General features: G+C 45.2%; 1 protein-coding gene across 1 annotated transcript; it reads left to right on the forward strand.

Moving 5' to 3' along the window:
- Positions 1-8667: 8667 nt before the first annotated feature.
- Positions 8668-22888, forward strand: TSPAN2 (tetraspanin 2; the record flags this gene model as incomplete). Its single annotated transcript, XM_080358131.1, has 8 exons — positions 8668-8736; positions 10114-10216; positions 19068-19165; positions 19614-19688; positions 19809-19910; positions 20912-20983; positions 21668-21751; positions 22811-22888. 8 exons carry the CDS (start codon positions 8668-8670, stop codon positions 22874-22876), a joined length of 669 nt encoding a protein of 222 aa, XP_080214257.1. The 3' UTR covers positions 22877-22888.
- Between the last annotated feature and the right edge of the window lie 226 nt (positions 22889-23114).

Genomic DNA, 23114 nt, shown 5'->3' on the forward strand with positions numbered 1-23114 from the left:
ACAGTAATGAGGGTGAGAAGGTTCGGGGATGAGAATAGTCCACAGTGCAGGAAAACTGAGTTAAAGGGTGGTGAGAGCCTGGCCCAGGTTGGCCAGAGAGGTGGTGGATGAACCATCCCTGGAGACATCCCAGGCCAGGCTGGACGGGGCTCTGAGCAACCTGAGCTGGTGAAGATGTCCCTGCTCATGGCAGGGGGGGCACTGGGGGAGCTGGGAAGGTCCCTCCAACCCAAACTGTTCCAAGAAAGATCCGTAGGGGCACAATGGGAAGGAGCAGGTTATAAAGATGAACGAGATCTAGAAGCAGGAAGCAGCCCAATAGGGCTCTTCCACTCTATTACCATCAATCAGTAATCTTATATTATTTACTCCTAATAGCTTACATTACCCATAAGTAAAGATTAAACCTGGAAGTTTACACAGTGGGTTGCTGGGGGAAATTAACTAATAGTTCTACCGACCTGATACTGATAAATCCCACTAATTCCTGTGTTAATTGTGTCCAGTGCTGCTCCTGAGGAAGGATCCTGCTGTTCTGACCTTTACCTACTCCCGAAAAAACAGCTCAAGTGCCCTCTAGTGTGGTGTTTGAATATCTAGTCCCTGCTTTTCCCGCTTCTGTGGGACTAAATGAGATGGTTTGTATTTGGTTTGAAACCTTTTTATAAGCCCATAGGATCTAATGACAAAAGCCACGGTGAGAAGTGACGGTGATTGTGATTTTTTTGGTAAAATAGCTGAATAATAGTCACAGGTATATTACCTGCTTTACCCCCAAAATGCAGAATAGCAAAACTTACTAAACATGTCAATTTTTGGTGACTGTTACACCTGCTAATGAAGTGATGCTCTTGTCGGGTTCTGTTCCTTGATATAGATGAGCTCAGAGCATCACTATTCTGGAAAAAAATATGGTACTTCTACTTGCTTTTTCAGTTTCCTGTCTTTCCAAACTTTTAATATATATTTATCGACATAAATATTGTTTTTATTTCTACTACATTTTTAGTAGCTTTTTGACCACAAAGGAATAATTTCTGAAATGCTGAAGCGATTCTTCCTTTTCTATTTGATTGACTTTCCTCGCTGACTCAACCCAAAGAGATTCGGCCCTTTCCAAGCTACTCAGAGTCTGAATAATGAAGGTGCTTGGATCACGGCACAGCATATGCTTCTGGAGGCTTTCCTGGCCTGTGCAGGCTCTTTGAAAGCAGCTTCCTGCGCAAGGGAGACACTTGTGAGCTCCAAGGGTGCGCACACCATGCAAATGAATAGACTCGGGCACCAAATGGGTTTGTTTTTTCCACACTGAAAGTGGAAATAGGAAGAGTACAGAGCAGGGTCTAATATTGTTTCAGATGTTGTGCAGAGTAGTGAAATTCTCAGACATGAAAGAAATGACAGATATAGAAACAGGTTCTGGCCGTACCAATGGTCCATCTAGTTTTATCAGTGGCTGCCAGTAAGGGCCGAAGGAAACAGCTTGAAAATGTAAGTGTAAGAATAGGGGCAGCACTTTCGTAGTATGAGCCTCCTGGAATTCAGCAATGTTTGTTTTAAGAAGAACAGGAAAAGAAAATGTAGAGTGAGAATAGTGGAAATCAAGGACGGCCCGAACTGTTCGGCTATGGAATGATTTCAAAGGGTCCTGTCGTTCGGCTCATCTCGACACACACAAATTGAAATGCTAGAACGGGCTCTCTCAAATCCCCCTCTCCACTCCACAGACAGTAATGAAACTGCAATACCTTTTTCCCCATTCTCCTTAACCGCTGCACCCTCTGTCCTTCTTAATGGCCTTTCCTATTACATCTGAGACCTGGGAAAATGCAGAAGTCTATTTAAAACACTGGCGACTCTCCAGGCAGCAGCAGCAGCTGGGGCTGGGATCAGTGGCGCTGCTGACAGAAACCTCCTCTTGCTGTGCACGGTACCACAGTACGATCGCATCAATATATTTCCTTCAAGTTCCGTTTCATGCCTGTTACCCTCAGCCTTCTTTCCCCTGACCTCCCGCACACTCTGCAGTTTCATGTGCTGTGTCCATGTGCCGATACGGCCTTTGCAGTCATATTTCCCCCTCCCATCACTGTGTATCTCTTTACACCCCACATTTTCACCCACTCTGCAGTCTCTTTGATTTCAGAAATAAGTGAATCCTCACACTATGGGAATTTTAACCATCTTTAAAAGCCAGCTAGTAAAAAAACCCAACTCAGTGAAGTTCGGTATATCTAGGCATACAATAAGCAGTGATTATAGACTTGAGCACATTCAACTTAGCCTGTAGAACAGACTAAATAGCAGAGAAATCTTCCCAAAAACTAATAAAGTAATTTACCATAAGCTCGTTGGATTGAGGATTCCTTGCAACAGAAAACTTCTCTTAGATAACTGAACTCCGTGTCCAAATATTTTTCTGATACAACACAGGCAGAGTTTTTCTGTGCCAAGAGAATAATCCCATGTCGTAGTAAGGGTATAGCAGGCAGCTTGGTGGTCCCCCGGATACAACACTAACTAGATGCTACTAATGATGTAGCGTTTTAACTCCAAAATATTGTCTGTAGAGCTATAATTCTTAATTGAAAGCCACCATGACGACACCAGGCAGAGGTGGATCTGAACTGACGCCAGATCTGTTGGTGGGCGCGCGTTGGGCCATACACGGCTCGTTCATCCCCCAGGAGCCGCCCCAGCTCCCAGAACTCACAGGCAGAGCCCTTGTGTCTCATCATGCTACAAATCACCACTGTCCTTTATGTCAGTGAAGTGAAATGCAGAAAATATGTGGCACGTTTCACCACTCAGTTCTCTTATTTCACATTCCAGTCTTGACGCATTTTTGAAGGACCACAGAAATGTGTAGTTTAAAACTCGTCTAGTAAACTTCCTTGATCCTGAGGCATACGCTTTGAATTTAAGTAACTTTCTTTTCTTCTGTTGCCCTTTGGAACGGTTTCCTTTTCCTACTTGGCTCACGCAGTTTTTCAGATGAAGACGGCAGCAACGGCGAGTTCCGTCCTGCGATGCAGACTGCGAGTCGGGGCCTTGGGGACCTCGGTGCTGACTGAATGAAATTACAGTCGCCCCCGGGGTATTCCCGGAGCGCCTGACAATGTGTGCAGTACCACACACTACCCTCAATTTCTGCTGTTGAGACACAGCATAGGAACCCTCTTGCTTTCCAGGCAAAGAACAGAACTGCACACCCTCCTGTACATCACGGCACGCAGAGATCAGCAGAGAGGTTTTTTTAATAGGCTTTCTCTAATAAACAGTCCCAGACCACTATGAAATAAGTGACTTTTAGACCCTTTTTTAATGCATGAGATTTTAATTCCCTAAAGAGAAGAACAGATTTACACGGGAGCAAAGCACAAAGTACTGGGACAAGCACTCGAGAGCTGAAGCTCTGGGATCACCCCAGTAGCCCGATCTCTGCAGACAATCTCCACTTTGACGCCGGGCCTCGGGCTGTCTGTGGTACGTGCCGCACAGACCTGAGAAGCGTCCTGAGCCCAGAATTAATGAACACACAAAAGCCAGAAGCTCTGGAAAAACAGCCACTGTAATCCGGAGCGGAGACTCTTAGGCCTAGGCCAAATAAGTTTATCCCGGTCCAGCTGTTCCGGACCCCCGTGACTCACCATAGAACTAGTTCCATAGCTCATTTTCCATGCTGACCCAGCCAGATTAGCTCAAAACAGCCTTAGCCATCATACGTAGCCGAATTCCTTCTAATTAAACCTTGAGCAATAGTTTTGATAACCAGTTTTTCCTCAGTATTTTTCACAGTTTGACAGATCATGTTATTACCCTCTAGCCCAGGTTTCCTGGGAAACGAAGCATCTCCTTTCTCTTTTAATCCTTCCAGGGAAACGAAGCCAAATTAAAACGTTTCATAGGCATTCGTTATGTTTTATCATAGACGGTTCATGCACCCATCAACGTCAACTGCCCAGAATGTGCTGCTGCTTAACGGGAGGCAGAAACAACTAAACTTGCTTTTTGTAACGGTGACTTCTTGTCCAGGGACAGCACCAACGGGGACAAAACGTCCTTTCTGGGCAGCGCTTTGTTTCATCCCCAGTCAAGGGAACGCTCCAGTTCTGAGAACTGGATGTTGCCATGGCAAAGATGTGTGAAAGGGCCCTTCACAGCCACGCCAGGAACTCCAGCTTCTATTTTATGTGTTTGTCTCCTTTGATTTTATGGAGCGGAGTGTGGTGTTCTAAGTTAACAGATTACAGCAGGTAGTTCAGCTATGATACGGAACCTTGTTTCTGTTTTGGGTAGGGAAAATTGAGTGGAAATGTTTGTATAAGTATTAAGGACCACTCATCTGCACCTGGCAGAGGAACTCACCTGAGTGGGAAGAGTTGCTGAAGCAAAGTGTGCAACTCCTCTCGTATTGGAAATCTATCCAAGGAGAGAGACATCGGGCTCAAAGAGCAGAAGGAATGTGCAAAGGCAGTATATTAACTGGCAACTGGATGAATGCCTCTCGTTTGTTTAGCGGAGAGCTGGGACAGGACTCAAAAAGCCAAACTGGGACTGAGAGCTGCTCACTGGGAGAGAACAGCAAAGAAAATGAGGTGTTCTGTCCTCATTCCCATTTTGGCCATTAAGTGGAGATGCTAGAAATAACATCCGGATCATACGTACTGTAGAAATTAAGTAGCTTAGAGGATTCTGTGATTTTACAGACTTGCAATGCCTTTTCTGAAAAGCAGCTTGAATAGGTAGGCCAGCAGTTGAGGCACAGCAAATTCTGGACACTCTTAAAAAGAGAAAACCAGGCGGATGCAGTTGTCAGGGGATCCAGCCATCTCAACAGCCTCACACACGCTGTGCAGACTAATCTGTCACGCAAGTTCCTGATGCAAAGCAAGAAAATGTGTTTAAAAAAACCTAAAGAGCACGGAAGGAAACAAAGGAGCAGACTATTTGCTCAGACAGTTGGAGAAGCTCAGTCCCTCCTAACCTCCTTTGTAGTCCAGCGATTCCCGAGCTGCATTTGGAGACAGAGGCGGCGTTGCCAGGCCCAGCGTTCCGGCAATTACTCAGTGGAAATGGAAACAGCACGACAGATGCCAACGGTGTGATGCAAGTTTCATTGTCCATGTCAGAATGGGAGCCCATTATGGTTTCTGGGCAGTTTGCTTGGAATTTGAAGTCAGTTGTAGTTCCACGTAAATCACATGTTTAAGCCAGGAAATAAGGTTATTTCTTTAAGGGAGCTCCTCCTCGCTCCCTGGCCTTTGCTCCTCTGAAGGGCTGTTGAGGATTTGAACACAGAATTTGAGCTCAGCATGTGTAGAAAGAGCGAGGAACAGGAAACATGAACAATCCTTTGCAGAGCTGAGATGCATGCATATCAAAGTTTTGCTGTTCATAAAGCATAAAACTGGAATAATTGTAGGCACATGCTTGTAAAACACTTAGGAAACAGTTGAACACCAGACAGGAATAACAATATTGTGCCCTCCTAATCTCTCAAAGGTTAATGGGCTAACAGAGAACGACTTGGCAGACAATGAAAAACAGCGGAAGAATAGGTCAGACCTGGAAGAACAGTCAAATTCAGGCCTGTAAGGATATATTTTAAATGTTTTGATTCTGAAGTCAGTTTAGAGATGATCTTTATGGGATTGAAAACTCAGGTTTTCTTCTAGTAATTGAAATGAAACAGCACTTGCTCAAGCAGGGATAGTTTCTTACCTGTCTGTCATTATCAATAAAATAATACCATATGTTTAGCAGGATCTAAAGATCTAGTGTTACAGCTGGATAACACTTCTTTCAAAAGTTTCCCAGTATACTCTGCAATGAGAAAATAACCAAACCCAAATGGTCTTTGCCCCAGGATGTGCATCATTGCAAAACTAACTGCAAAGAAGCTTCCAGGTTAGAAAGCGGTTACAAATATCCATACACTTGTTTTATCTAAGATATACTATGTAAGAACCTACGGGGGAAATGGCACTTTGATAATAGAAGGCTCTTTAATATGTAAAGCAGGTCGATCTGTGGACTTTGAAGCTGGGCATATTCAAGATGAAAATACAATGTCAATCTGACTCATGAAATAATGTGAATTTTCTACCAAGTGAATGTTTACTTCACAACTTGATAACCCTATCGACAAAAATATTGTGAGCCCCTTCTTTCCTTAATTATATTGCTTGGTTCCATAATAGTCTATTAAATTAAAATATTAACCACCTTTGTAGTTTTCCCTCAAGAATCTCTTAATGGATAGAAAACCTGGGAGTCACCAACATTACTATAAGAAGTGTCAGGATGGCTGAGTTGCCAGAGAAAGGCAAAGGATGTGAAGGGGAATGAGAGAGGCTGGTGCTTTTAGAGCAATAGATAGACGGGATTTGAGGCAGATCCCCCGCTGTCCCGGCCCCGTTACGGCGGGACCGGCGGCGGGTGGTGGCGCGGCGGGGCCAGCAGGAGGCGCTGCCGCCCGCAGGGTGCGCGCCCGGGGCCGCGACCCCCCCGCTCCATTCAAATCCGGGTTTTTGGGTTTAAATCGGAAAAAAAACCCTAAAACCCGTAATTTTCGTCGTGGTTCTGCTATTGAAAACTGCGTGTAACTCGTAGGAACACACTCTGCTACATCCAGATATTGGGGAGTCTCAAACTGCCCAAAGTGACGTGAGGTGGCGCAGAGCTCCCCAGGACAGGTTTTGAAAGGTGATCTTTGATCTGCTTTAGGAAGAAAACACATTCTGTGCTACAGGACTGTGCAGCTTGGGTTGAAGAGGCTCCGTGAGGGGACCAGGACCGAGACTGATGTTTATTCGCTGACATTCTGTGCATGGACTGTTTGCTGCCCCCCTTGCCATAGCCCTGGGAACACGTTTTAGAGAAAGAATAATGGGGAAGCCGCTAAAATCAACAATTCTGAAATGCTTTTGAGAAAAAGGATCACAAAAGTCTAGAATCGAGTCCATATCAGGTGATCTCACATCTCCTGCATACGGTCAAGGAGCCAAACAAGAGAACGTGCTCGTCACCATGAGCAACTTCGGAACGATGGAATATTAACATAAATGTACCTGCAACAAGGAGTGAGCGGAAAAGCCCAGTCACACAGAGCACAACATCAAACCGATGCCCCTGTTCACACCGCCAGCTGAAACTGCTGCCCCGAAACAGCAAAACCTCCCGGAAAAATTCATTGTCATCTCAGCTGATTTCATTCCCTGCAAGAATCACGTAGCCAGTTCTACTGCTCCTGAAGGCTGAACGCTCCATTCCCAAACTTGTAGAGAAAATTAGCATGAATATTACTAGAGAAGCAGAGCAGCCTGATAAAGCATTTGTTCAAACCTATCTATTTCGCCAGCATAAGCCAATGCAAAACTTTCCCCTCTTTTAGGTTATTGCTTCAAATGTACCAGGGGATAATGAAGCACTTCCCTACTGTTCGATACATCTCATTATTTTGTCTATTCAAAAGGATTCGTGGTTTTGGTTTTCCTAGAACACATTATACCTGGTAGGTTGGTACCGTTTAGCACAGTATCACTCTGAAGCAAAAAGGGGAAACTCCAGGGTAAGGTTTGTGTCGTAAGGCAGGTTGAATGTTGCTTAAAAAAATAACAATAAAGGGCATTTCATTGCAAATGGAACATGAAATTCTTAATAAAACGCCGCCATTGCAATTCAGATAAGCTATTTGGGATGATTTTCCGAAAATGCTGCCAGGCTTGAAAGCAGCTGAAAATAAACAGCAAAGTGAGTGAAAACAGCAACCACCTCCAACATCCTTCAGTATTACTGGATTGTGAGTGTACCTGCATTCAAAACAAGACCCAAGCATCTTTTCCTACGCCTTTTTGCACGGTTTTCATACACACCTTGGGAAAAATTGGTTCTAAACATGAAAACACTCCGGTAGGTGAAACTGTTCAGTTGCTTTGATATAGCACAAACCAGGAAATAACTGTTTTTGCTAAACAGTGAGAGGAAATGTTTCCCACAGCAAACCCACTTCTCAGGAGACTCTCCCTTACCTTGTTCCCTGTCCAAGTCCTGCAGGCACCTCCACATTCAGACTCGATGAGGACTGAGAGAGAAAACAGCAGCTGAAAAAAAACGGTAAGAGGAGAAAGGTCTAAGATTTTTGTAACATATTTGGGCAAATCTTGAGAATGAAAGTGGATGTATTAGTGATTGTAAAATGAACTTTTGGGGCTCTTAATGAGTGTGAGCAAACACTGTTAAGGAGAATGGCCCTTTTCCTGCTATGCTAGGATTTCACACATCAGATTATCGATCTTGTTTATAGTCCTGCATAATTTAAATGCCTCATTTGAAGCCTTGGCCTGAGAGACAGGCCACGCCCAGAGGGCCCAGAGGGATTTTACTGACTCCACGCGGAAAAATTAAAACCCCGAAGGTGCCAGGGCCTGCCGGGAAGCGCGGAGCTGCGGCGGCGGGGGCGGGCGGCGTCCGGCCCCCCCCGGGCACCGCGCTGGGCACACGGCCCGCCCAGGGCCGCTCCCCGGGCACCATCCCCACCGCCCCCCGGGGCGGGTCCGGGACTGCCCGCCCAGCGCTGCACCTGCCTCCCGGCGCCGCCCCGCGCGGAGCCGCCGGCGGAGTCGGGCCGAGGAGCCGCCTCGGGAGCGGGAGGCGGCGGCCGCCATGGGCACGGAGTACTGGGAGATGCGCTGCATCAAGATCCTGCTCTTCATTTTCAACCTGACCTTCTGGGTGAGCGCCGGGGCTGCGGCACCTGCTGCGGGTGGTTCTGGGCGGTGGCGGATGCGGGGCGCGAACCCGCGGCCCCGGGGGAGAGCGCGGCAGGGGGGGCGCGGGGGTCAGTTGGAGCAGCGGCCCCGGGGCTGCCCCGCGGCGCGGCCGAGCTCGGGGGGTGCGGGGCCGAGCTCGGGGGGTGCGGGGCCGAGCTCGGGGGTGCGGGGCCGAGCTCGGGGGGTGCGCGGGTCCCGCGGAGCTGCGGGCCGGGCCAGGCGGGGCCCAGGGCAGTGGTGCCCCCCGGGGAGGGCTCGGGCTCCTACTCGCTATTTGGTACAGCTCTTGCTGGGGAAATACATACTTGGTGCAAGGTGGCACTGCTGAAAAGACAACGTCTTCTTAAGCTGATGATCTGAAGTAGTGAGCATTTCCCTAACAACCGTAGAATTTCCCACAACAGGAGGCTGTGAGGCTCTCCCCGTGTCCCGGGCAGCGTGGGACAGCGGGACACTTGGCAGCATCACGATGCTTTTTGATAATGTAGTTTCTAAAAGTGAGCCAACAGCTGCTACTTTTACAAGTCCATCCTAAGAGAAAGTTACTCTAATGTGGCAATGACCAGTGCCTGCGGCAGAACCCCCAGGAGATTTAGGGAATTCTGTGCCCATTCTCCCTCACTGCATCTTTGCAATAGTCTCACAGTTCCATAATACCATTGAATTCAAGCTTGCTTTCTTCTTTCTCTTTCCCTCATGCATCCCTTGCAGTAGCTTTACAGTCTTTCACACTGGAAAACAATTAGCAATATTATCTTCTTAAAATGTCTTTTTCTTTTTCTGATTCGCTGTTGTTTTCTTTTTTTTTTTTTGAAGAAGTCACAAAATAATCCTGTTCAGCCTGTCTGGAGCAAGCAGTTTTGGGCTTTTGTCTCCTTTATGCTTGAAACACAGTTAAACCAACTGCTTTTCCCTCTTGGTGACAGCGCTGCTGTGCTCGGGCTGCGGGAGCAGTGATGCTGCCCAGCTGCAGCTGCAGGCCAGCACAAGGACAAAGCTTCGCGTTATGTTGTTGCACAAAAGTGACAATTGCTGTGTGTTGTTATCTGCCTTTTCACTGGGATGGCAAGAACCATCTCCTCAGCTGGACTTGGGGACATTCATGTCAAATACACCCAAATTAACAGAGGCACTGAGATTAGAGGGGGGGTCCCGGTGCAGTCTGAGCTGAGCCCATCCCTGCAGGCTGGTATCAAACACTGGCAAGTGCTTCCTGAATTTGCTGACAGTGCAATCCTGAGCTGAGGGGTTTCAAAAAAGCATAAGGTGCCAATGACTCTTATTCGATGCTCTCCAGCCGGTTGTTACTGAAGTCTTGACTGGTGTGTTTATGTTGCAGCTGGCAGGACTGGCTGTCATCGCCTTTGGCCTCTGGCTGCGGTTTGGTGGGGTTATGGCAGACTTGGCTTCAGACAAAAAGTCTCCGGAGTATTTCTTCATGGGTAAGTTGAAGTGCCTGTGATGACAGGAGCCTTTAGCCATGGTTTCATACGTGTGACATACCTTTGTGCACTGAATTATACGAAGGCAGACAATTCCTGGGCTGAACTTCACAAAACTGGACATCTTGGTGCTGTGTGTCACGTGCATGATGGCTTTTGTTTTCCTCTGCTTGGCATCAGCTTCCTTAGGCCTCACTGAACTCTCAGACTTAATCCTGTTCTCACGTATCCGAAGTGAATTGTGCAAGTGCTGTCGGAACAGAAGTTGAGATGGGTCAGAGACTCCTGGAACAGGACTCACCAACATACCCTTCCAGAGTTTTCTGTGGAGCTGCTGGCCAACAAAGCAACAGTGTCACTTGTGAATGTTTCCAATACCAGTGCAGCTTTACTGACTAGTGTCTGCACACAGAGGCCCTCAGTGTGACTTCAAGTGTCAGAGCAAATCCTTCCACAGCTGAGAAGTAAAACTACACAGTGTTCAGTCATCTCAAGAACTGCTTGTCCAGCCTAGGCAGGAACTGACTAGTTCCCCAAGCCCACAGAATCAGTCTTATCTACTTTTAGGCATTTAAGAGACTTTTTTTCTCCCTAGGATTTCCAGTTCCATCCATTCAGATGAAAATTTGATTGGGACCTGGGGGTTACTGTGAAATACCCTGTAGCGCCTCCACTGACACAGAGACCAGGAAGTATGATTTACCCTGTTTCTCCAACAATAAGACCCTGCCTTATTTTCGGGGAAACAGGGTAGTTTTTCTCCTACATCTGAGCTGCTATGTCAGCAGCATATTAGATCAGCAGCTTCATTTCCAGATCCAGTTTATACCTGGTGAATTTCCTATGCTGGATCTTGGAACTCTTCCCTGCTTTACTCACTTATGTTTGACCCAGGAGATTCAACAAGAGAGGAGAGTGTTCTGGCTTTCAAAATCAAGTGCTGTTGGTTTGTTAGAAGGCAGAAAGTGCTGCATGCTGTGATGTGAAAAAGCACCACAGTCATTTCACAGCCTTGTGGTGCAGGCTGTAACGCTGTGTAAACAAGATATTCTTTGGTGCATTGTGTATTTAAATCTCTAAAAGATGTAATCTGCCTCAGTCTTGAATAGGAATTACAAAAGCCGCTCAGAGTTGTTAATTTTGGGAAGTCCTGGAGAATGTTCTTGTAAAAGTTTCGTCATGTACCTTGACATTCAGCTATTGGGCTGCCACGTGTATTTATAGAGCTGTACGCTCTAAGATGTAAATGCTAGCAGAGGAAGTGCTGAAGAACAGGACATAAATATACATTGAGAATTATCTTAAACTTGTACTTTTGACTGAATTCTAAAGCAAAATTTTGGCCCTTTTTTTTTGTAACAGATATTGTGCTCTGAACGGAGCGTTCCCGCTGCCCTCCCTCATTACAAATTGTTAAATGCTGTTTTACTTTTGAGCATTTGCTGGGACAGCCATTCAGAAGTCTGAAGCTGCTAACAATCTGTCACTAAGGCAACGGTAAAGGAATGGTGATAAGTTCAGTAAAGGTGTTTTTTTGGAGGAGACAAGGCCCCAGTTGTCATGCTCAAGAGCTTTACCTCTCTGGATTTCAGCTGAGTCCCCTGGACAGGTGTGTGCTGGTCCCTTCTCCCAGGCACTCTGCGGTGTTGGTGACTTGCTTTGTGTGTTGCTCTGTAACACGCATCCTGGGTGACAGCCAGAATTCTGCACAGGAATTCTTAGTATGGAACGCTGGGCAGCACAAAGGGAGCAGCTGCCCAGAGGGCTGGAAGAGAAAGCAGATCATCAGTGTGACCCAGACATACAAACATATGGCCATATATTTTAAAATAATTTCTTTAGCTCTGCTGCACTGACCGCTTTTGTGGCTGCCTTGTGATAACCCCTGTGATCTGATTCTGTGATCAGGTCAGCTCCGTGTCAGTGCATTCAAAGTTTGCTTTGTAGGTTGAAGCGCTCTCCAGAATCACCATCTTGTGGAAACAAACTGATTTTCTTGCTTCTAAAGCACAGCACATTCTGCTCTTTTGGTACCTGGATTCAGCTGCCAGCTCTTGTGCTTCCTTGTGATGGTTTTTTTCCTAGGTCTGAAATGTTGTTTTAGTTTAAAATAATTGATAATTACATCCTTGCATTTTCCATTAGGCCAGGAGGAGTCTCCTTAAATAGCCTTGTTCTTTACCAGCAGTCCAGCTGTCTTTTCTGCCCCCTGGAATAGTTTGGGCCATGACTTGGCAACCAGGCCTGTTCATCTTTTCCAGCCACTGAAATGTTTTTGTTGGTTGGAGAACAACTTCCAGGCAGCAGTGCTGAGGTCAAGCACATATGTGTTCTTAGTTTTCTGTTGCTTGTGGTTTTGTGTTCAGTGATGCATATTCCCCACTGCAGCTCGCAGTTTTTTAACCTACAACACAACAGGTTGGGACTAGAATTCTTTGACCCACGCAGTGTCTGTCCACTTTACCAGATGTATCTGATGCTGCAGCAGCCTCCGAAGATTGGACGTGGTCTCTCTGCAGCTCCCCAGCTTCTGGGGTTCCCTCTGCAATGGCAGGCGTGACAATATTTTTATGTTACTCCACCTGATAGCATGTTTTTTGTGCCCATGCTTCAAGTGCTAAGGCAGAACTGTAGCTTTCCTGTTCTGTTGTAGTCCAGCTCTGGTACAGTTCATGTATTCTTCTCTTAGATGTACTTGAGAGAAAAAGAGAGATCATTTCAGCAAAGGTCAATAGCTGGGCAGTTCCCTCTTTCATCTGGTTTGTCTGTGACACTGCACTGACCCAATGCAGGAAAGAGCTGGAGAATAAAGGGAATTCCCTCAGATTGCTCAACCTTCTTGAGGCTCTGGTGACTTTTTCACTGGGCAGGAAAGTCTGCAACAATCAGAAGGAAAAGAGAGATGCTTGTGTGAACGCAAGATGTCAGCATTTCTGTCTCACAATTAATTAGTTTTAAATTAATTATTTGTAGTAGTGCTGTTCTTAAACTTAAAAATACCTAAAGTACAGAAGTGAAAAAGTGTCTGCTGAATGCAAGTTGAACATTTTCTGAAGTAAAAACTAACATGGGGACTTTTTAGGGGTCAGTTCAAGACACCTATTCTCCCCTCTTTGCTTTTGGTGGATGAAGAGGAAAGTCTGTTCTGTGCATATAAATGTCAGGAGTTATTAAGAAAGGAAATGAGAATCCAACTGAGAAATGTTAATGTCATTGTGTAAATTGCTCCTCGTGCAACTTGAGGACAAACTCCCTGTATCCCTAATAAATGAAGTGCAGAGGGTCACACCACTGCCAGCAGCAATAAAAATGAAGTGTATATACTCAACAAGCCCCATCAGGAATGGTAACAAAACCCAATGAATGTGAATGAACCAATCTGGATGGCTCTTTCTCATCACTGGCAGCACCGAAGCATCGCTTGTCCTGCTCAGCCAGAGCTCACAAGCCTCCTGCTGTGTTACGTTCTCTTTGCTCCAGCTCCGCGATCCAACCTGCGGTCCAGGCATCCATCAGGGCCAGCTGGGGACAGACAGGGGGGCTGTGGCTTTTTCTTGGGGTCTGTGAGAGCGTGAGCGATCATTCTGGCTTTGAAAGGTACAGTTAGATGGCGCATGCCTTAGGATATGAAGTCATGTCTGGAGTTGAAGGATATTAGTAGTTTTTCTCCACAGTAGCGGATGCCCATACAAACAGGAGTTGGCCGGCAGTTAAATCCATGTAAACTGCAGTTCTCTGCTCCTGTGCCTCATTTTGCTATAGTTCTGTTAATGTCTTTTGGAGTCAAGCACTAGACCCTTAGTCAACAGTATTTTCTCCCCAAAATCCATCACCTGTCAAACTTCATCAGCCTTTAAAATGAGACCTATTGACAAAGTAGCCTCAGTGTAGAGATGCAGTACCACAAGAGGTACCACAGATGGTCCTGCCACCAGGCTTTTAGTCTGTACTTAAGATTTAAGCAATGAACTTGTCATTCTTTCTGTCATCTCGTGTGCAGTCTCTTCTGCAGAAGAGTGGTTTAGAAAAGGCTGATAGTGACCTTGAGTGGAAAACAAAAGCTGCTGCCCTGGAAATCTGCTTAAAAAGTATGACGCTACCACCCCACCAAAAAGGCCTTAGTCAAAATGAAAGATGTTCAAAAGCTCTGTGCTGGATCATAAAACGTAGCAATCATTTCCTACGAGTCGGTATCGTCCCCCCCTGTCCTGTGTAAACCTTTCTCCCACCCTCTCTTTGTGCAGCGGGTTCCACACGGCGGTTGAACCGACACTTACGCCATTTCCTCCTTTGATCCACCCTCCTGTCTTTAACAGGACTAACTCTGCTCTAGATGCTACTCTCTAACGTGGCTTCTAGTGAAAGAACCAAACCAGTATAACATATTGTTTCTCGATGCAGACGTGCTGTGTTGGGTTTTATTCTGGCAGAGCATAATGGGACTGTCTGCTACGAAGCCATTAGGAGGAAAGCATTTTGTTTGCTGGAAAAAATAAAACGGCAACAAAAAGCTCTTAGCTCCTTTTTTGAGGTTTGTCACTTCAAAAATGGCTACAGAGAGGGTTTGATTGAGTTGGCTGGTTTAGTTCCAGCACTTTATCTGCGCTTGGGTGGGTAAAGACAGTTACCTGCAGAGTCTTAATTTCTGCTGCTCTGGGGCTCCAGGGTTCTGTGGGTGCATTATGGCCATGCTCCGTTTTCTGGTTTGGGTGGCTTGGAGCCTGTGCATTTAAGCATTAGAAGTGTATAATTGTTACTGACATCTGCATGGAAATGTATGCATTCAGGATTATTCAGGGTGTCCTAATCTAGAGAGAATTACAGAGAATCGTGAGAGGATTTCAGAATACCAAATGACTGAGTATTCAAAAGCCAGATGAAATGCAGTATCAATAAAGCAAAGTGACGCACGTGGCAACAGATAATCTGAGCAGTATAAACACTGACAGACTTTAAATGTAGTTATAAGCACACAGGAACACGATTTCAGACTTACTGTCAGTTGCTCTTGACAAAAGTGCTTTGCTCAGCTGCAGTCAAAAGGGCATATAAATGTCAGGAGTTATTAAGAAAGGAAATGAGAATCCAACTGAGAAATGTTAATGTCATTGTGTAAGTTGCCGGTGCACTTGGTGTCTTGAACGCCGTATGTGGTTCTCGTCAAAAAGGATGCAATAAAACTGGAAAAAGCACTAAGAATTTTGACAGGATTATTATCATAATATACACTATGGCCAACTTCCATGCTAGGAAGTTTTCCACACTATTCACATCATTAAATTGTAGAATCCATTCCCACAGGATCCTGTGAAGTTCAGCTGCAATAGTGCAGATCCACCACATACAGGTTCAGAGCCACTGGGGACCGCTGAGAAGGTAACAACTCACATACTGCGGCTTATGTGAATTTGGGACATAATTATTTAGGGTTGTGAGATGCGTGTGAGCGAGATATGTAACAAGTGCTGGTATTTTGTGGCAAGGGGGAGGCAGTGGGCCAGGATGTTACTGTAATTACAGTGAGGTTGCTTTTAAATTGAAATTCAGAATTCGTGCATCAGCAGCAGCCTACAAACAAGCTGGTATCTCTAATGCTTCTGTGGTTCCAGGAAGATTAACCACGAAATACCTGTTGGATTCACACAAGACGTGTAATTATGTCTGTGCATTATGCTCAAATTAAGGGTATGTTCCAGTTCTCCAGAAATTAATCTTTCTTCAGTGGACTCTGCCTCTCTTCTCCAGTTTTGTAAATATATTTTGTAGATAAATATACTAAAAATTTATTAACACAAAAGTGATAATCTCTAGTAATGAGCCCATTTCAGAAGCGGACTTTGCTACCATGTACAATGTCCCCAACGGCCCCTGTCTGGCCCGTTATTTCCAGCTCCTGTGTGTGTTTCTCATCTTTGCCAGCAGTGCGTTTGCAGGTTCCTCGGTGCTCCGAGGGCCCGGGATCCCGTCTGTCACCCAGCCTGTAATGCACACATGGCCTCACCAAGCTCTCCAGGTCGTGTCTGGGTTCTGGGGTTCCTGTCATCGCTGCTCCTGGATCCCTGTATCAAGAACAGAGCTGCTTGTTTTCTCAGTGGAGTGCGAACAGTTGGCGGCTTGTTCAGTGTTAGTTACTCAGCCCAAAAAAAGAAAAAGTAGAATTATTTAAAATGGAAAGTGACCATAGCAGCCGGGTAAACAAGAAACCCACGTGAAATAAAGCCAGAGAGAAACACAGTGTGTGCTTGTCTGCTCCCGCTGCTTGCAGTAGGCTCTAGACAGGGGGTTGTATCTCAAAGCTGTCAGTAAGATTTTGGAGGAAGAAGAAAGAGAGGAAACAAAACCAAACCACCCACCAAAACAAAATTTTCCATTCCCCGAAACAAGCTCTCAGCTGTGACCTGACTTGCCGCTTCTTTTTGCCACGCTGAGCTTTGTGGTGAACTTTTCCGTGTCAGAGTTTCTAGCTACCAAACGTGTTCCATTTTGTGATTATCAGCTAAGTCTTTCTCGTTCCTCTGCTGTGCTGTATATGCCAAATGGGAGGCCATGCCAAGGCTTTGTATTTTACAGTGGAAGCGCTTATGAATAGCAGCTGATAAAGGCTTTGCTTTCCATCCTGCTTTTTTGAAAGGAACAGGCTTTATCTAAGCTTAATTACTTCTGACATGTGAGACTATTGCGTAGCAATGTATAACATTAACGCCACCAAATTTCTGGATTTGTCTGCTTTACTGACCATAGCTGGGCTAATTCACGGCTATCGTTGCATGATATTCTGTGTTTAAAAGGGGTGCCACACATTATTATCCTTTTTTTTTTTTTTCCTTTCTAGAGAGTCCACTTTTCCCTTTAGGTCTGTTCCTTTTAGGAATTTGAGGTGATCATTCCTACACTGCTGAGTATTCCTCCCTAGGACAAGCAATACTAGCTCCCTATATTATATACTTACACCATCTAAGGTGTTTCTGAATCTATTGCTTTGATATCCTTCCTGGAAATCCTGTTCCAGTGGAGCAAACCTGGATGTGGCTGCGAGGAAACCTGGCAGTGCAAGCTGAGAAGTAACCTAGGCCCTTTGAATGTTTTCCAAGTTTCTCATTCCCATGTGAAAGATTACACCTGTGTATAGAGCAGAAAAGTTAAAACATCTTTAGTTGTGTGGATGTTTTTTAAGTGTTGTCATTCTTTTCCAGCTCTATCAGCAGCTACTAGTCCTAAACTGAGAAAGGGCAAAGCCTGGGATGAATTCTCCTGAACAGAACATGAAGGTGGTTTAAAACTCCTGGCTGGCTCAGCTGTGGGGCCAGACCCAAGCAAGCTCAGCTTTGTTTGGTGTGTGAGCTCTTCCTGTAACACGCCTTAAAAGGGAAGTTCTGCCCGAGGTAGCGGTTGAGCTGTGAGTCATGCCAGTGAAATGTTAAGTCTGTTTCTCCGACAAAAGCAAATCTGAATTCCAGAGAGTGGTCTCCCCCGGAGCCTCAGAGAGCTGTGTCTTTGCTTCTGGAAGCAACAGAAAGAAATGGGAAGACTTATTTCTAGTCATCTTAATGGGAAAGTCTCTCTGCTAAATTGCCTGATGAGTAATTACAGGGACTGGAGTAGAAAGTAACATCCAGAAAGGGTCCGGGAAACACCTTGGTAATTACAGCCTGTTTGTTACCATGGAGAGCTCAGAAAACGGCAGTTTTGGTGTCCGGCAGTTGAACAGCAGGTTCTACACCTCAGAGAAGTTGTTTTTTTTCCCAATTAATCTTCTTTCTCTCCTGAGCCATATATATCCCTCCCACGGTAAAAAACACTGTGTTGTGAGTATGTGTGCAAGTCTTAGCTTGGTGAATGCTCAGTCCTATGAAGTCCCAAGATGCTGATATTAAAAATCTAGAAAATACAGAATATGAACTGCCAGCACAGTCAGCAGCAAATCCCACATGTCTGGCGTCACAGACCTTGCAAAGCCATATGAATTATAATCATTTGGTTATTTAGCAGAATGTGTTCCTCAGCAGCAGTCCTTGGCACGAGAAAGGTACCAGGGCCAGAAGGATGGAGGGGAGATGCATCACAATAGCTGGGATAGATGTCTGGCCAATATACAGTGACAGGACAGTGATGTGCCTATAAATGTGCAGCAGGCAGGAGTCTGTCTTCTCCAAGCAGGTTGCATCTGAGTGGCAGCGTAGAGAGATGCGTTGCATTCATATAGTGAATGTTTTTGCATTTTCCTAGCAGTCATTGCAAACTGTCACTTGTAGGGCTTTCTAGTCCAGGTTACACAAGGCCTGCTGGCAGTAAATGCCAGCAGCTCTGCCCACCCTAAAGATTTGGGTCAGGTTTTACAACAGTGTTTAAAGTGGTAACTTAGAATACTGAATGTTCTCACTCAAGTCTGCGCAGCCGAAGCGGGAGCAGGGCGGCTGTGCCCTCTAGTGTGCACGGTCCGTAGCTCCGCTGTCCCAGCTGCCAGGTCCGTTAACATCCACCCCCACACAGCAGTACAGCACCTTTCCAGCACCAGGATTCACAGACATAAGCCTTCGAGCATTGTGGGATTTGGTTTTTGCTTTATGTTCCTCACTGAATTGTTGCCAGGTGGTTGGGGATGGTGTGGTGTATGCCCTGGGGACAGGACCTGTGGGAGGTGGGAGTCTTCTCATTTCTCTTCATGAGATTCCCCAAGAATTCGTAAGAATTCGTCTCCTTTTGTGGTGAGAGCAACTTTTCTGTGTAACAGGTATTTTTGTGAGAGCCAGAGATCATTGTTACTTACAAATGTGCAGTTTTAACAAAATAGGGAGCAGACTTTGGGAAGAGAAACCTTCTTAAATTCTTGTCTGATTCTGATTTCTCATAGGACTCTATGTATTGGTGGGAGCAGGGGCTATCATGACCACAGTTGGATTTTTTGGGTGCTGTGGAGCAGCGCGGGAGTCTCAGTGCTTACTTGGAGCAGTAAGTAAAAGGTTTCAAGGGCCTGGGCTGCACAGGAAACTCTTTTAAAAGCCTATGTTTTGTGTCATTAGCAGAAAGATCTTTGCTGTCCAAGACCTGAAATGTCTCATGGCCCTTTACTGGCTAACCTAGTGTCTCTGGCCACCGTGCTATTGCACACCTTCGGTAGATGAAGAAGTTCAGTTGATTGTCTCACATGATATATTTCCTGGAATTACCTTCTGTCTCTTCTGAAGCCGCCAGCTGAGCCACATCTTTGCCATTTTCACCTTTTTTCTGTATTACAAGAAATCTGACTTTTTGATGCCCCTTTTATAGACTTAGCAGCTTGTTTTCAGTTACTGTGTGGGCTGTTGGGGCCTGGCAAGGATGGGGGACTGACCAGCAGTCTGTATAAAGTAGAATTGTGCAAGGTATATTAATATAAGATTCTCTTCCTCCTCTGCAGTTCTTTGCTTGCTTGTTGGTGATATTTGCAGCTGAGATCACTGCTGGAGTATTTGCCTTTATAGGCAAGAAAGTGGTAAGTAGCAAGTGACTTCTAATGTACTAAATAATGGGGCAGTTGTGGGTTCTGTGATGACAGACCTGGACTGGGGGTAAGACTTACTAGCCGCTTACTTGGAACGTTTGATTTCTGCAGGCAATACAGGAAGCCCAGAAAATCTACGAAGATATTTATGATGACTATATGAAAAACCCCGGGGGGAAGGTCAACAAGACCATCTATCACTACCACGTGGCTGTGAGTAGTCCCGCTGAGCTTTAACACCTTGCACCATTTCTCTGCTGTCACATTACCCTTTAAAATTCAGAATACCTCCCACTGAGCTATGAAAGAATAGAACTGATTCTTACTTAGGACAGAGCCAGAGGCTCACAACCCGTTTTCCTGATGGCTCTGTCAGAATCCTGCGTCCCAGGACCCAGAATGGGGCAGATCTGTCACTAACTGAACCGAGTAGGTAAAGAACCAAAAGTATACATGTGACTCCGTCCAGGCCACCCAAAAAGTTAGTGTCCGAATCAGAATTAGAACTCTTGACTTCTTGACTCCTGTTTGTGTCCATCCTGCCTCCCACAGAGATCAAGCCCAAGCTTTGTTGCTCCTCACAGCATTCCCACGTTCTTTAGAACAAACATTTCACAACCTCAGACCCTTTTGTCCTTCTCCCATAGCTGTTACTTCTGACCCAAACAGGAATCCCAAGCATTTTGTGGGAGATAGGCAAACAGGAAAAACAAACCCTCCGAAACACTCAGATTTATTACTGTGTCCAAACCCAGCACTATGTTTTGTCAGAAATAAAGATTCTAGCGTTGTTTGGTTTAGCTTTTGTGCATCGCCCATAATTCTGCAGGCGCTATTTGAACTTTCTGCTTTCTTTCTTTAACAACTCCTGTTTCCTTGTAAGCCAGGGATTTGCATTTCCAAAATCCACTTGTTTGCTTCGTTACGAGATACTGTGATACAGATCCTCTCTGGATGTTGTTGTTAATACAAATTTGTGTGTTTTCTATGGCTTCAGACAACTGAAACTGATTTTTGAGGATTTTGTCCCACACAGTTGGAACTCTACCCGAGGTACCAGTTAGATAGGGAATAAACTTATGACTTGATCTGTATAGTTTCTTTTTTTTAGTTATTTATCAGCTCACTTTCAGTATGAAAGTAGTGACTCACTTTCAGTATGAAACACATCTATGGTTTCCCCTTCTTTGATTCTTCATCTCTCTCTCATTTAGCTCCAATGCTGTGGTAAAGACAGTATAGAACAAACGGCATTACCCTGTCCAGAGAATATCCAGCTGCCAAAGGCAAGTGTCCTCTGTTCTGATTGCTCTAATCATGTTTTCATGCCGATTGTTTAGTAAAATGGGAGACATTCTATAAGTAAAAGAAAGGAAGAACATGAAATTCCATATGAAACAGAGCAGAGTGGAGGCAGAAATGAGCTCGAGGTCATATTAAACATGCTCATCCCTCAGCTCTGAATCCTGCTTGTAGCATCCCACGGTGGCTGAGACGATATTACATCATCTGAAAAGAAAAGCAGGGAGGATGTAGCAGTCCTAAAAGAAAAGCCCCACGGAGGCGGAATTTTGGCAAGTGCCTGCCTTAGTCATGCGTGGAGACGGGAAGCTTTGTTGGTGTTAAGAAGGATCCTGTTATTTCTGTCTTTTGTGGGATCCGCTTCTGAACACGATGTCAATCATAGGGCCAGACTTCCTGATTTAGCATAGCCTGTCATATAAAGGGGTTTAAATATAGGGAAATGCGTAAGAAAATGACTTGTATGTGTCAGCCTGTGCAGGCAGGAGATACAGATGGCTCACTAGGAGAAGGAATACACCAAACAAAACACAAGGCATAGATGCAAGAATGACAGTGCCAGCAATAATATCTGTCATGTTGGTCAGTTGTTTACTGAGCACAGTGGACAGAGTTGGTTGGAGTATATTCTTCTAGGAGTAAAAATCTTTCCATTTTGTTTTTAATAGAACTGCCTGGTTGAAATCCAGAATGTAATTGATGCTCATCTGCACTTAGTTGGAATTATTGGAATTGCAATTGCTGGCACCACAGTGAGTAAAGCTGCATTCTCACTCTCAAATCTGTATTTGAGTCCCTTACTCGGAGCTTTGTGGAAGGTTTTTTGTAGCAACTGGCACGATTCCTCAAAGGTGCAGCTGTTCTTACACTTCCAGTGTGTGCTCTCACTAGGAACGGCCCACGTTGACACAACCAGACTTGCATGACTTTGTTTTACCAGTTTGTCTCATGTCCTTACACAAGGTCGCAAGTAGCTAACAGTAATCTTACTTTGTTGCAATAGCAGGAAACTGGAGTGCACATAAACCAAACTGAAAAGCAAAAGGCCGTAGCAGCATTTAATCTATTCCAAAACAACTGCAGACTGATGCTTTAGATTTCATAAGGAATAGGGAACATGCTTTGTATAGAACCGGCTTTCCAGGAAGACGCTGTAGTGTTGGTTCAATGGGAGGGATGGTTTATGAACAGACTGTTGTGTTCCCAAGGCTGCTCCTTCTTGACAGAACTGTGACCAATAGATGTCACCCTGCGGCAGGAGCGGCCAGGCTGTTGCACAGGCTGTAACAGCGTTTTCCAGCACGCCTGTGCTGTGACTTCTGCATGAGGAGCCAGAATATTGGTGACCAAATACACCTTCAGCTGCTCCAAAGTGAAGGAGGTTCATGGGCTTATGTGGACACTTAAAAGCCAATCAAGGGTTTGTGTATGTAACAGAAACCATGGTGTGGGTAAATGGGATTAAATATTCCCATGATTTGTATAAAATGTGATGGTGTACTCAAAAATACAGCAAAGCAATGCGGGTGGGACAGAGTTCCAATAACCTCAGTGCTCAACAAGGATGCACTAGAAATGCAAACATCCCTTCTATGGCTTCCCACACCAAATACAGCAGGTTATGAAATTATAACCTCTTTAGCCACAGAAACCTGTCTGTACATTCTCTGTGCTTGTTTCTAACAACAGGGATGTGGATGGAAGCAGCCACTTGCTACTCTGCCCTAAGAACCTTCAGATTGTTCTGATGTGCAAACTACTCTATAACTGTTTTGTAAGTGCCTCCCTAAATTGCATCCCTTCTCTTCTAGATCTTTGGCATGGTATTCAGCATGGTTCTGTGCTGTGCGATCCGTAACACCAGAGACATGATCTAAAACGTTCACTGCACAACTATGTCCCGGGAGTTCCAGACTAAGCTTTACAAGAAGTGCTCTTCTACACAATTTAATAATTGTAATGCATTTTAATGAGTGTTTTAACATACTGAGAGGAAAATATCCCATTAGGTGAGCAGGTGAATTGTATTAGTTACAGTAAACCCGAAGTGAACAAAAAAGGGTTTTAAAATGTCCTTTTTAATGAAAAAGCAAAGGTGTATCTAAGACTAATTTG

Source organism: Nesoenas mayeri, assembly GCF_963082525.1.
Source record: "Nesoenas mayeri genome assembly, chromosome: 23".
NCBI lineage: Eukaryota > Metazoa > Chordata > Aves > Columbiformes > Columbidae > Nesoenas > Nesoenas mayeri.